The sequence below is a fragment of the Lepidochelys kempii genome, chromosome 2, assembly GCF_965140285.1.
Source record: "Lepidochelys kempii isolate rLepKem1 chromosome 2, rLepKem1.hap1, whole genome shotgun sequence".
In the NCBI taxonomy this organism is placed as follows: Eukaryota; Metazoa; Chordata; order Testudines; family Cheloniidae; genus Lepidochelys; species Lepidochelys kempii.
This window is the reverse complement of record NC_136381.1, coordinates 230,734,014-230,746,555: the sequence shown is the minus strand read 5'-3', so window position 1 is coordinate 230,746,555 and position 12,542 is coordinate 230,734,014. Positions and strand designations below refer to the sequence as shown.

General features: G+C 42.0%; 1 protein-coding gene across 1 annotated transcript in view; it reads right to left on the bottom strand.

Moving 5' to 3' along the window:
* Positions 1-12,542, bottom strand: part of LOC140907676 (macrophage mannose receptor 1) — a 56,184-nt gene that overhangs the window by 7,378 nt on the left and 36,264 nt on the right. The window contains exons 21-26 of the mRNA XM_073334153.2: positions 10,350-10,464; positions 9,616-9,764; positions 8,331-8,433; positions 6,808-7,040; positions 3,031-3,196; positions 1,427-1,579 (exon numbers count right to left, since the gene is read on the bottom strand). Of these exons, the coding sequence (XP_073190254.1) occupies positions 1,427-1,579; positions 3,031-3,196; positions 6,808-7,040; positions 8,331-8,433; positions 9,616-9,764; positions 10,350-10,464 (919 nt within the window). The remainder of the gene's footprint in view (positions 1-1,426; positions 1,580-3,030; positions 3,197-6,807; positions 7,041-8,330; positions 8,434-9,615; positions 9,765-10,349; positions 10,465-12,542) is intronic.

Here is a 12,542-nt window from a genome sequence, read left to right as displayed (position 1 = left end):
CTTTTACAGTCATTAAATTGAAACAAGTAAAAGGAAACCAAGAGGGTCCAAAACACGACTTCCTTTTCCCAGGTACTGGAGCAAGAGCCCTTGCAGACCTGCATCTTGAACTCCCAGCTTCCTTCCTTTGGAAAGTCAGCGGATTAAACTCCTACTGCTAAATTAATTGACAGGATACCAAATGCCACCTGATAAGTAAACAAAATCTCTTAATCCTTGTTGATCCTGGTTCCTCCTGATACAGGTTCAGGGTAGTGGCTTTTATTTCCAGGGACCAGGATGCTGTTAGCCCATATGTGTTCCCTCCTCAAACCCCGAATGGCCAGTGCACCATGTCTCACCACCAAACAGTAATCACATAGCAACTAATTTCAGGTTTCAGAGTAGCAGTTGTGTTAGTCTGTATCCCCAAAAAGAAAAGGAGTACTTGTGGCACCTTAGAGACTAACAAATTTATTTGAGCATAAGCTTTTGTGAGCTACAGCTCACTTCATCGGATGCATGCAGTGGAAAATACAGTGGGGAGATTTTATATACACAGAGAACATGAAACAATGTAACGAGAGTGATCAGGTAACGTGAGCTATTACCAGCAGGAGAGATGGAAGTGGATGTGTCATTACACAAAGTAAAACTATTTCCCCATGTTTATTTCCCCACCCCCCACCCCCGCCGCCACTGTTCCTCACACGTTCTCGTCAACTGCTAGAAATGGCCCACTTTGATTATCACTACAAAAGGTTTTTTTTCTCTCCTGCTGGTAATAGCTCACCTTACCTGATCACTCTCCTTAAAGTGTGTATGTGTGTAATGTGTGTAAAGTGTGTAACGCCCATTGTTTCATGTTCTCTGTGTATATAAAATCTCTCCACTGTATTTTCCACTGCATGTACCCGATGAAGCGAGCTGTAGCTCATGAAAGCTTATGCTCAAATAAATTTGTTAGTCTCTAAGGTGCCACAAGTACTCCTTTTCTTTCAACTAATTTCATTCACTCTCAACCTTTGCCAGGTTCAGACCAGTGGCCTTGTGACAAGTGAGAGTAGCCTTAGGCTGACTCACCACTCTGAGTATTTGGGAAGCATCCCCACATGGAGCAAATTAGGGAGATAATTATTAAGGACTGAATGATTAACCAATTAACAAGGTGGCTCTGCTCTTCAACTGAGGAAAGCTAAAAGGTAGATAATACGAGGAGTAAGGTTGGGGTCAGAGGGATAAATATTGTTTTGTTTCACCCTGACCTTTACTGTAAAGTTTTCCAGTTTTTCATTCTGAAAGGGGGGAAAGGGCTTCCTTTAATTCCACTTTCCCCACCAACCTCTTTCCTTCTCACCCACTTCCCTACAGTGCCCCAGTTTTTCACTTAAAAATAAGCAATGAGCCTACAGGAAACTGTTAGGTCCTAATTAAAGATGACACTCACCTAAGCGAACACATTCCATGGAAGCCTGGGGCCAGCTTTCCATCTCGGAGGCCTCAATGTAGTAACAGTGACCATGGAAGGGAATCCAAGATCTGCGTATGTCAGATGCAGGACATTTTCCAGGGAGTTGTGGAGGTTCAGTAGGGGCTACAACTGATAAGAAACCATGCTGTATGAAAGCAATAAAGGCTTCTCAGATATGTTACTGAAAACACATATATACTGTACCATAAGCAGCCACTACTAATTTGACCGTGATAGCATGAAAAAGAAACTCAGATATTCATGGTTCATGATCTGGGCCAGATTCTCTACTCTGCTATGGAGGTTTTACATTGGGGTAACTGCATTGACTTTAGCTGAGGCCTGGTCTATACAACACAGTTAGGTCTACACAAGGCAGCTCATGTTGGCCTAAGTATGTCAGTGTCTACAATACTACAGCCTTGTCCCACTGATGTAAGTGCCCTACTACACCGACATAATAACTCCAACTCCCCAAAAGGTGTAGGGCTTATGTCAGTGTAGTTAGGGTGACACAGCATCTGTGTAGACACTGTGTTACTTACATCGGCTGTTGAAGCCATGAAATTGACAAGAAAGCCAGACAGCTAGAGCCCAGCTGCACCCCACTCCTCTGGAGAGCTGGGTGGCTGGACCCCACTCCTGGCTGGAAGCCAGGATGAGAATGGAGCCCTCTCCCAGCTGGGAGCCACAGGCGACTAGACCCTGATTCTGGGGGGACCGAAAAGCCAGGGCAGCTGATACTAGACTTTCCAATAAATCTCCATTGATACTTCCTGTTGGATTGACAGATTTGTAGATGAGTAGAAAAGGCCTAATTCTGAAATTCTTGAGCATCCAAAACTCTCATTCATGTCAGAGTATTTGGATATGTAAGGGATGCAACAGTGGGTCCACAGCTTACAGGTTAAAAACAAAGTGGCATAATGCCCCAATTAGTTTGTAGAATAAACTTTGAAAAATCTTTAGAATTCACTAGTTAGCGTCTGTCAAGCGCCAAGAAACTGTATCAATGACTATTTCCTTTATAGAAACCAATATTGGAGCAGAGTACACGTCAACGGTCACATTCATCATTTATATATACAATAGAACCTCAGAGTTACGAACGCCTCAGGAATGGAGGTTGTTCGTAACTCTGAAATGTTCATAACTCTGAACAAAACGTTACGGTTGTTCTTTCAAAAGTTTACAACTGAACATGGACTTAATACAGCTTTGAAACTTTACTACACAGAAGAAGAATGTTGCCTTTATCTTAATTTAAATGAAACAAGCACAGAAACAATTTCCTTACCTTGTCAAATCTTTTTTTAAAAACTTTCCCTCAATTTTTTTAGCAGTTTACCTTTAACGCAGTACTTTGCTGTATTTGCCTTTTTTTTGGGGGGTGGGGTGGGTGGGGGGTCTCCGCTGCTACCTGATTGTGTACATCCAGTTCCAAATAAGGTGTGTGGTTGACTGGTCAATTCGTAACTCTGGTGTTCATAACTCTGAGGTTCTACTGTAGTCATAATCAAGACTTGAATGCATTTAAACTTGAAGCTCACTAATTAAAATTGCTAAATTCAGTTGCTTACCATCAGACCTTTTACAGACAGAGAAGTAATTTTCATCACAAGACCCTGTCTTCCAGGTCCCATCAACATCTAAGTAAACACAGGCCAAGCTCCGTTTTGGCTCCTCACTGGCCCACTTAGAGTACTTGATTCTCCAGTTATCAGTCCATTTGTAAAGGCCACTAGTCTAAAAACAAAAGACAATTAAGATAATATTGCATCCAAAAACTGCCTTAAAAAAAGACTATTAAGGTCACAAACTCATGCACTGGAATGTCAAAAATAAGTTTGTCTATAAAACCTTAATTCAGCCCCCTTGTGTTTATGCCTTATGACATAATCTTTAATTACATGATCACACACTATTTCTTTCCACAGGATGCCTGCTTCTTTCAGAGCACAGAATGGATGGTGCTCACTGAATGGGCAATTATTCAATATTAGATTTCATCCTCATTGTTCAGTATATGTCCCCAGGCCTTATTTATGGCACAGTACTCAAATTCTGCTTTGAAAACAGAATTATTCATTTCCTAATGAGCTTTTTTATGGTGCTCATCACTATAGTATCTGAGTGCTTCACAAACATTAATGAGGTGAAGTGATATTATTATTCCCATTTGACAGATCAGGAACTGTGCACAGAGATGTTAGTGTCAAAAGTGTGCCCTAATTTTGAGTGGCCCATGACAGATGCATATGACCTGATTTTTCAGGTAACTTAGCATTATAAAGCGCTTTATATGTTCCTATCACAGATCCCATTGACTTCAGTTGTAGTTGTGAGTGCTCAGGACTTCTGCAAAATAGGCCCCAAATATCCCAAGTTGGGCACCCAGAAAACAGGCACATACAATAAAACCATGTCTACACTGGGATACTCAGGAAAGTTAAGGCAAATCAGCCAAAGGTGTGAAGTTAATGTGCATAAGTTAAAGCACATTAAACTCCCACTTGGCTGCTCAAAGGAGGATTAAGTTACAGTGAGCTAAGGTCACTTTACTCCTAAGTGAGAGCATCTACAGGGGGGTTTAATGCACTTTAAATTGCGCACATTGATTTCACACCTTTAGTTGATTTGCCTTAACCTCTGAGTATCCCCGTGTAGATATGGCCTTACTGACCACCTGTGAAAATGTTAATTTAGTGACTCGCCCAGCATTACTCAGGAACTCTGGGGCAGAGACAGAATCCATTTCTTCAAGGGAGTATTCTATTACCTAAACCATGAGACCATCCTTGCAATCATACACCTTCCAACGTGTGCAACATATGTCTCAGTGGTCCTACAGACAACAGCCACAATCACTGCACAGCCCCAAGTCATTCAATGAGCACTTTCCAGGCTGTGCACTGAATTAAGCAGGGATACTGTGGGAAACAAATAGCATGTGATCATATGATTAAAGACTATAGGATAGCACATAGGTGCAAAGAGTCCAAATTAAGGTTGCATACAGAATATTCTTAACATTCATAGTTTTTTAAATGTACTTTCCTAGTTTTTTGTTTGTTTAAAGCAAACTGAAAAAACACAAATTCCACCATCTGGAACCATATTGACTCCCACTGGTCTTATAAGTAGGGCTAGAACCTTTGGCTCCACAGCACAGACCTCCACTACTTGAGCTAACGAGTGACTTACAGCAGTAGTAGGTTGTTATCCTCTGTGTAGGCCAGCAATTGCAGGGAGAAGAGGCACACATTTGTCAGCCCATTTTGCCACAATTTGCTGACCACAGTGGAATGCTGAGGCTCAAGACTCTTGGGTAGTGGTCACAGACTTTCTGCCTCTGACCTCCCCAAACCTGACCCCTTCTGCCCTGGGCCTCTCCAGCCTGCTCTTGGCCCCCCTCCCCAGGCCTCTTGTTCCAGTTCTCCACCTTCCTGAACTCCTCATCCTAGTTTTTTTTTCTTCAACCCCAGCACCCTTATCTCAATCTCCCCCACCCCCAGCCTCCCTTGGCTCCTTGTCCCCTGCCACAGCTTCTTGACCCAGCCTTGCTACCCCTGCCACAGCTTCTTGACACAGTTCCAGTCCCTCATGTTTCCCCAGCTCCATTGCCCACCCTTTCCAACTCTTTGTCCCAGTCCGACACCCGCTCCCCACCCCGGTATCTTTGTCCCCCTCCCCCCAGGCTCAACTGCTCAGCCCTGTGCATTTCAGCCATGCTTCCTCCTACCCCTCCTGCTCACTGCCAAGCAAGGAGACCACAAGAAAGGCCAACTCCCTGCTCATGGTTCCTGTGCCTGGTACCTCGGTGGCCCCTGATTGGCAGGCAAAGCATTGCAGGGAGAGTCTTTGCTCCGGCCCTGCAGCCTAGGGCTGGAGCGCATGCAATTGCTCTGTGGAGAAGGGATGGTCGCAGTGAGGGAACGGATCATGCCCACAGCAGATGGAATCTTTGTATAACTTAGCTGCTAAACTCTAACAAGTCTCTGCTGAGCGTGCGTGAACTGAGATGTTCAGAGGCTAATAACTCAGCCAAATTTGGGCAGATTGTCATGGGGAGGGCAAGTAGCAGAGCCTTGGCCCCAGCCCCTGTCAGATTTAAACCCCTGCTTCCAAGTACAGAGGGACTAAAGCTTCCCAACAGAACAGGTGTGAGCGCTAATTAAGAATGTAAGTAAACAGATGTGGTAGCACTATAGCCCTGGCCCTGGAACAGACAATGGCAGTGACAGAGCCTCTGCAGTAAATTCAGCCCAAAGAGTTCCAAAGCGCGAGGCCCACACTTCTGCAGGCACCTGGTGGAGAGAACTCTGCTAAGGAGGATGCCTGAAGTGGCCCACGCCACTTGTAACCCACATTCTGCCAATAGTTGGGGGATCCAGTGACCTGCAAAGTGGGTGGCATGGACTGGGAATGGTGTGATGCCCGGACAGCTAGGGGATAAGCTGATTTAACGCATCCCCTTGTCATTCTCCCTGGATTTTAAAATTGCTCCAATTCAGTGGAAATTCCAAAGGAAGGCAAGCAACAGTAACACTGCCTGCCCTTCCGCAGTATCAATCAGGCACCAGCTTCAGTGAATCAGGCCTTGAGGCTTTTGGGATCTTCAACCATTTTGCTAAATAATTTTTTTCAAAAGGAAAACACCCCCTTTCACCTGCTGTTTGTTTGTCCCTTCTCCCATTCCCAGGATTCCCCCTCTGCACCTATCCCCATGTTCTTTCATGGCTTCTCTCCCTCCCCCACCATTTTTTATGGCTTCCACTCTCCTACTGGTCTCCTCGCATTACTGTAAAAAGAAAAGGAGTACTTGTGGCACCTTAGAGACTAACAAATTTATTTGAGCATAAGCTTTCGTGAGCTACAGCTCACTTCATCAGATGCATTCAGTGGTTTTCCACTGCATCTGATGAAGTGAGCTGTAGCTCACAAAAGCTTATGCTCAAATAAATTTGTTAGTCTCTAAGGTGCCACAAATACTCCTTTTCTTTTTGTGAATACAGACTAACACGGCTGCTACTCTGAAACCTGTCACATTACTGTGTTTTCACAGGTATATAATTCCACCCACAGTTTGTCTCCTCTTCACACACCCTTGTCTCTGTCTCCCCCATGCCCATTTCCATGGCTCCCACCATTCACTAGCTATAGCTTAAACTGCTTTTGAAGCATGCTAACAGGAACAGTGGGAGTTCTTTCACAATCACTGCTCAACTATGAGACAAAAGCAAGCACATCAAACAGAGCCCTTGGTAATAACTGCAGACAACACTTGAGTAAGGAATGTGGGAGGTCTGATTTGACAGAGCATCAGCATCATATTCACACTTATTTGATGTTCTTACCACATTGCTGTTAAGACCTATCCATACAGGCTGCCCGATCTTTAACACTTGTAGCCACAGGAATGACTGGCTGTACGGATCTAAAATACTGGCAAGTTCTGAGTATTCAGCCTTGCAGTTTTTTTGTGCTTCTTCCCAGTTCATTCTGGAACTGATGAGTGAATAGCCACTGTTACCATAAAGGGTAAAGCCTGAGACTGGAACTGTTGTTTGGGGATTATATAATTTAGGGTCTGTAGTAAAACAAAACAAACACACACACACACACATGGAAAGGTCATTTTGTAGTACATGGACTTACTGTTCCACTGAACAACAAATGTCTGCAGTATTCAAACACTTAAGAGTGATAGCACTAACAGAAATTAAGACTGGATGCACGTCCCAGCCATGACTTCAGTGACAAAAAACATGACTGGGAGTTCTTTTATAAAAAGCCATGGTCCTTGTTGCTCTGGCTGGCCACTACTGAGCCAGACTGTCCCATGGATTTATACTGATTTGGCTCCCTGTGCACTGGATTGTGATTAGTTTTAATGCAGCTGTATTTAATAAGTGGAAACACAATCTTCCCACCGACTAACCATCCCCTTGGGAGATCAGCAGAGCCAATACACCCCACCAACAACAAATGGGCAGAGAGGGGATGGGAAGGGGGGATATAATCCAGGCAAGGCTTCAAAATCTGGGGCCCAAACACTATCCCTCAGCCTCCCCCACACCTCCTTCACCCTGCCCTCCAAATTAGTCCACAAACCACCATCCTCTCTCACACAGAACGTCAGTCAACAGACTCCAAGCAGCCACCCCTACTGTCTCTGAGCACTAAACACTTTAAAAAATTCCTTCTCCTCCTAATCCAACCCTTTCAAAACAACCTCGTTCCACATCACCCTATCTAATCATTCCATCCAAAGCAATTCATGCTCTCCTCATGGTTCTGGTGGGTTGTAGCAGGGGGGCTCTTACAAAGCTTCACCGTCATTGTGAGGAGGGGTCCCAGGTCAGACCAGGCTGCAGGAGAAACAGCTCTGGCCCTTGGTGCTCTCCCATTCTTGTATCTATGTAACAGCAGGGTGCTGCATGGCATATGCTGGCTCTTCTATAGGCCAGGCTACTACATGTATTAGAGATCAGTGTACATGTTTGTTTTGTTAACATGTTAACACATAAGGCTGTGAAATTCATTTCATGTAAAAAGAAAAGGAGTACTTGTGGCACCTTAGAGACTAACAAATTTATTTGAGCATGAGCTTTCGTGAGCTGCAGCTCACTTCATCGGATGCAACACGAAAGCTTATGCTCAAATAAATTTGTTAGTCTCTAAGGTGCCACAAGTACTCCTTTTCTTTTTGCGAATACAGACTAACACGGCTGCTACTCTGAAACCTGTCATTTCATGTAGAGGCCAAAGGTGATGTGCTGCATGTGGAAAGTCAGCATTTAAACCATAAAGACAATCTAAAAATCACAGTCAAGTTTTTAATGCAATTAACTTGGAAGCTTGGTGAGAATGAGCTCACCAGTGTTCCTCTGGCATATGTAGCTTTTGTTCGTTTGGCAGTCTGCATCTTTCCATTTCCCTGCTTCCTCAATGGGGTCCTTTATCATAACAACACAATCATCCTGGGGGAAAATGATACATAAATGAGTAAGAATAAATAAACAGCAAACAAGAAACAATCCTCTTCCTTCTGGATCTGCAGACCCAGATATCTTGTGTAGTTTAATCACCTATGTATCTGTCTGTCACTATTTATATCCACTCTGGTCCACATTAACTAATCATCTGTTAAATTGCTTCACATTTCAGTAGAACTGATATTGCGTTGTTGTGATGGCATTTCCAAATCACGTCTTCTCCCATGGGGCAGCCCTTTAAAACCAACTTCTCTATTGTTCAGGGTGCTGTTGTGACCTCTCACCCCCTTCTCCTCAGATCACTTATCTGCTATATGTTTTTATTCTTAAAAGGAGACATACTTAGTCAAGACAATAAAGTAAGAGCACAACAAATGGAACTACAGCCATTATTCCACATTAGCCATTTCATTTATTATTGAATCACACCCAGTTATGTTTTATTATTAAAATAAGTTGACATAATGCTGGGGAAAATTTCAAAGGAATGTTTAGTGGTTAGTGTATGGGGGGGAAAGATGAAAACAAGAGGCACAGATTCCTCTTCGTTTGAGGATTTTATTCATACAATTGTATTTCATGATAACTTAAGCAAGAGTGCATATCTGCATCTGATATTTATATATACACACCATCCTCTTAATTTTATTATTCATTCTAAAAATCCTTTACAAGGCTCCAAAGTTACACAGTTATTGTCAGACCATCTTGTAACCTTGTGAATTTCCTGACTAGTCCCAGTGAAGTCAATGGGTCTATTCACTTGAGTAAGGTTTGCAGAATATGCAAATTCCATCCAATTGTTTGGATTCATATTGTATCATAGAGAAAAGCTAAAACTGAAGTTTAAATAAAACCCCAGAGTGACATTTACTATCTACAAATACTTTATTTCTAGTAAAGCACCAACCAAATATACTTCTGGGCTTTTGCAAAGAAATATTTGAAAATGAAGCTCCGAAAACATGGTTCTACTGTAAGCTGACATAGCTATCCCTTTCTGCTAGTAAAAGAGCTCAAACTCTGCAGCATGACCATTCTGCTCTCAACAGCAAGAAGTTAACAGAAATAAGCCTACATAAGAAATAAACTGTGCAAGTTATATATGGTTTGATTGACCTTATCAAATGAATGATGGTTTAATGATCATTTGCAATCCACATTTACCTGACTGCGATAATGTGGGAAACCTTTGGCCCAGTTTGTATAGTAGACACCTCTTCCATCTGTCCACAGGAATGTGTACTCCGAATTTACATCATTCAGTCCAATCCAGGTATCAGTTGAGGCATCCTTGAAGTGGGTGATGAGGAAGGCTGAAGGAAAACAAACATTTTTACAAGTGAAGCATGGAGACACCAGAATATCCAGAGCTAGAATCATAATTATAAAATATAAACAAGATTGTTTTAATGGATTTATCATTTAGACCAGCAACTTCACAGTTGAGATGGTTTCCATGGCAGTTAAAACAGAAATTGGGTGTGTCTAGCTATCATTTTCCCTAAGCCTGATTCTGCAACATTTAATCAATTTGAATAGTGCTTATGCATGTTCACAGTCTGATTTCACGTGGGTTTGGATTTTAAAAAAACAATCATAGCACAAACTTCAAGTGTCAAATTTTGGCATTACAGCACTTGCAACACTAGTCTATCTGCTATTAATTCTTCCAAGGCTGGGACTTTATAAAAGGTGACTTAGGAAAGCCACTAATGCATGCACACAAATGTTATCATCAAAATTACATTTTTCTCATCTCTCTTAAGTGTCCATTAATTATTAGTTTTAAGCAAAAGTAGCAGGCTCTATTGTAAAAATTGAAGCTTTGCATCTTTAACTTGTATATTAGGGGGACAAGCTGATGTCTCATATAATACCAAAAAGCCTATACATTGCACCTTGCACTTCTTCGCTTAGTATGGAAGCCAGGTTTCCTTCCAAATTTACACAAGCCGTTCGTGCAGCATGCCACGTCAATCTCTCTTTTTCACTGGAGCCGAATATTTTGAAACACTGAAAGAGAAAAGTATTAATTTGATGCCATTTCGCATCAAAAACATTTGAAATTAACAAGATCAATTTTGTGTGTTGTACAGGAGGTCAGACTAGATGGTCTAATGGACCCTTCTGGTCTTAAAAATCTATGAATCTACAGAAAGAAAATATACATAACTAACATAAAAGCTCCTTTCCTTTAGCATCCAGTGAGAAATTTAGTGGTTAGGAGAACAGAATATGGCTGTAAGATAACAACATAAGCATATAATAAAAGAGGAGGAAAAGCTTTTATCTTATCAATTAAAGGACTAAAGATAAAAAATACTCTCTGGCCTGTTAAAAATGGTGACGGAAATATACATATTAGAAGTGAAATAACAAAAGAATTTGCTCCTGGCTATAAATAACCCTCCTCAGCCAATGGGAAGATTCCAGTGCAAAGTGTGGGGAGAGGAGAGAGGTAAATGCACTATGAAAGAAAAAATTTCCCATTCTTGCAGCTGCAGTACGGAAGAATCTAACCTGAACATTTTAAGTAAAAGTTTGTTTTTTCTTTTCACTTTTTGTATTTCTTCCATCATCCTTTTTCAACCAATGGTAAAAGTGTAACTATTTGTACCCCCGGTGCATTTTTCTGACAGGGAACGTGGATGATACATTTTGAATGAGTCATTGAATGGTAACCTGTCAAATATCCCTCTGCGCAGTCTCTGTTCGTTTGAGCATTTCAGACCATAACATACTGGGTAGCGTAAAGGAAAAGTTAGCACATGTGACTCCATTTTGGTTTGTGACCCACCATTGTCTAAAAGCAAGCACATCATACACCAGGAGGACTGATTCTTAGATACTGCATCCCTGTGAAAATCCTCCTCCTTGTCTCCAGCCTGCCTTGACTCCCAGTATCTGTTTTTTGTTAGTCTCTAACTCCCTATCTCCTGGCCTTTGATGTGAGGCCTCCCATCCCTGATAATAAAAGTTACTGATGCATGGCTTTAGGACCATGCTGTGTAATTAACATACTAGTTTAGCACGAGGAATGCACCAAGCAGGGATAGGTGGTAGATAAGAAAAGGGTTTGTTTATTGGCTAAGGTTTCCGATGCACGAGGGCAACATGCTTTGCTAAAAAGTATATAACCTTTGTATAATCTGTATTCAGGGTCCCCTCCTGGCTAGCAGGGGGGCACCACACTCGAGCGTAATAAACTTAGTGTCTTTTGGGAACTCTGCAGTTGTGGACTTTGTTTATGTGCTTCAGCCTAGATTCGAACTGTGCGTGACCTATCAGGTATAATTCGCAGCATTTGTGTGCGTGTCCTACCAGGTATAATTCGCAGCGGTTGTGTGTGTGTCCTCTCAGTAACAGTAGTAAGAGTAAGTTCTTCCTACAGTGCTGAAACGTTTGTATTCAAAGAACTGTTAGTTGGTATAAATGTGACTTTGAGTTTGCTAGGATGATACAGCTGCACCACCACTAGAAGACAATGTTCTCACATGCTGCTGCTGCTAACACCTTGTAGGTGATCGTTCACCACAGTGAACTCTGTACAGTTCCACTGTCTCCTGCATGATCTACTGGTACCAGCATCTTAGAGAACAAGGCAAGGGGGAGTGAATATAAAGTTGCACTGCATTTGTCTCACAGTGGAGATACAAAAAGTACTTGCATCAATATCTGCTTTTTGTGCATCAGTGAACAATTCCAAATCAATTGACACCCATTATATCTGCAATATTGAATACATCCTTTTGGGAAAGAGAGGGAGTTTTGTACAGATTTATGGATTTTTTTCCTTCTAATTCACTCTAGCTAAGAAGCAGCTTTACATTCTCTGTTCATGCTGACAGCTGGCACTTTTGCTCACTGAACATGTATCAAAGCAAGTATAAATTACAGACAAAACAGCGCACATTTGGTTAGCTATACAATCTTTTTAAAAGTAAGCATTTGCAAAGCGATTGCAGGATTGGGGCCTAAGTCATTTAAAACCTATAGTACCTCACAAACTCATTTCTTAGATTATTTCAATATGGCTATAATGTCACCAGAATGGCCTGATCAGACAATCAGAATACAACTTCGGATAATCT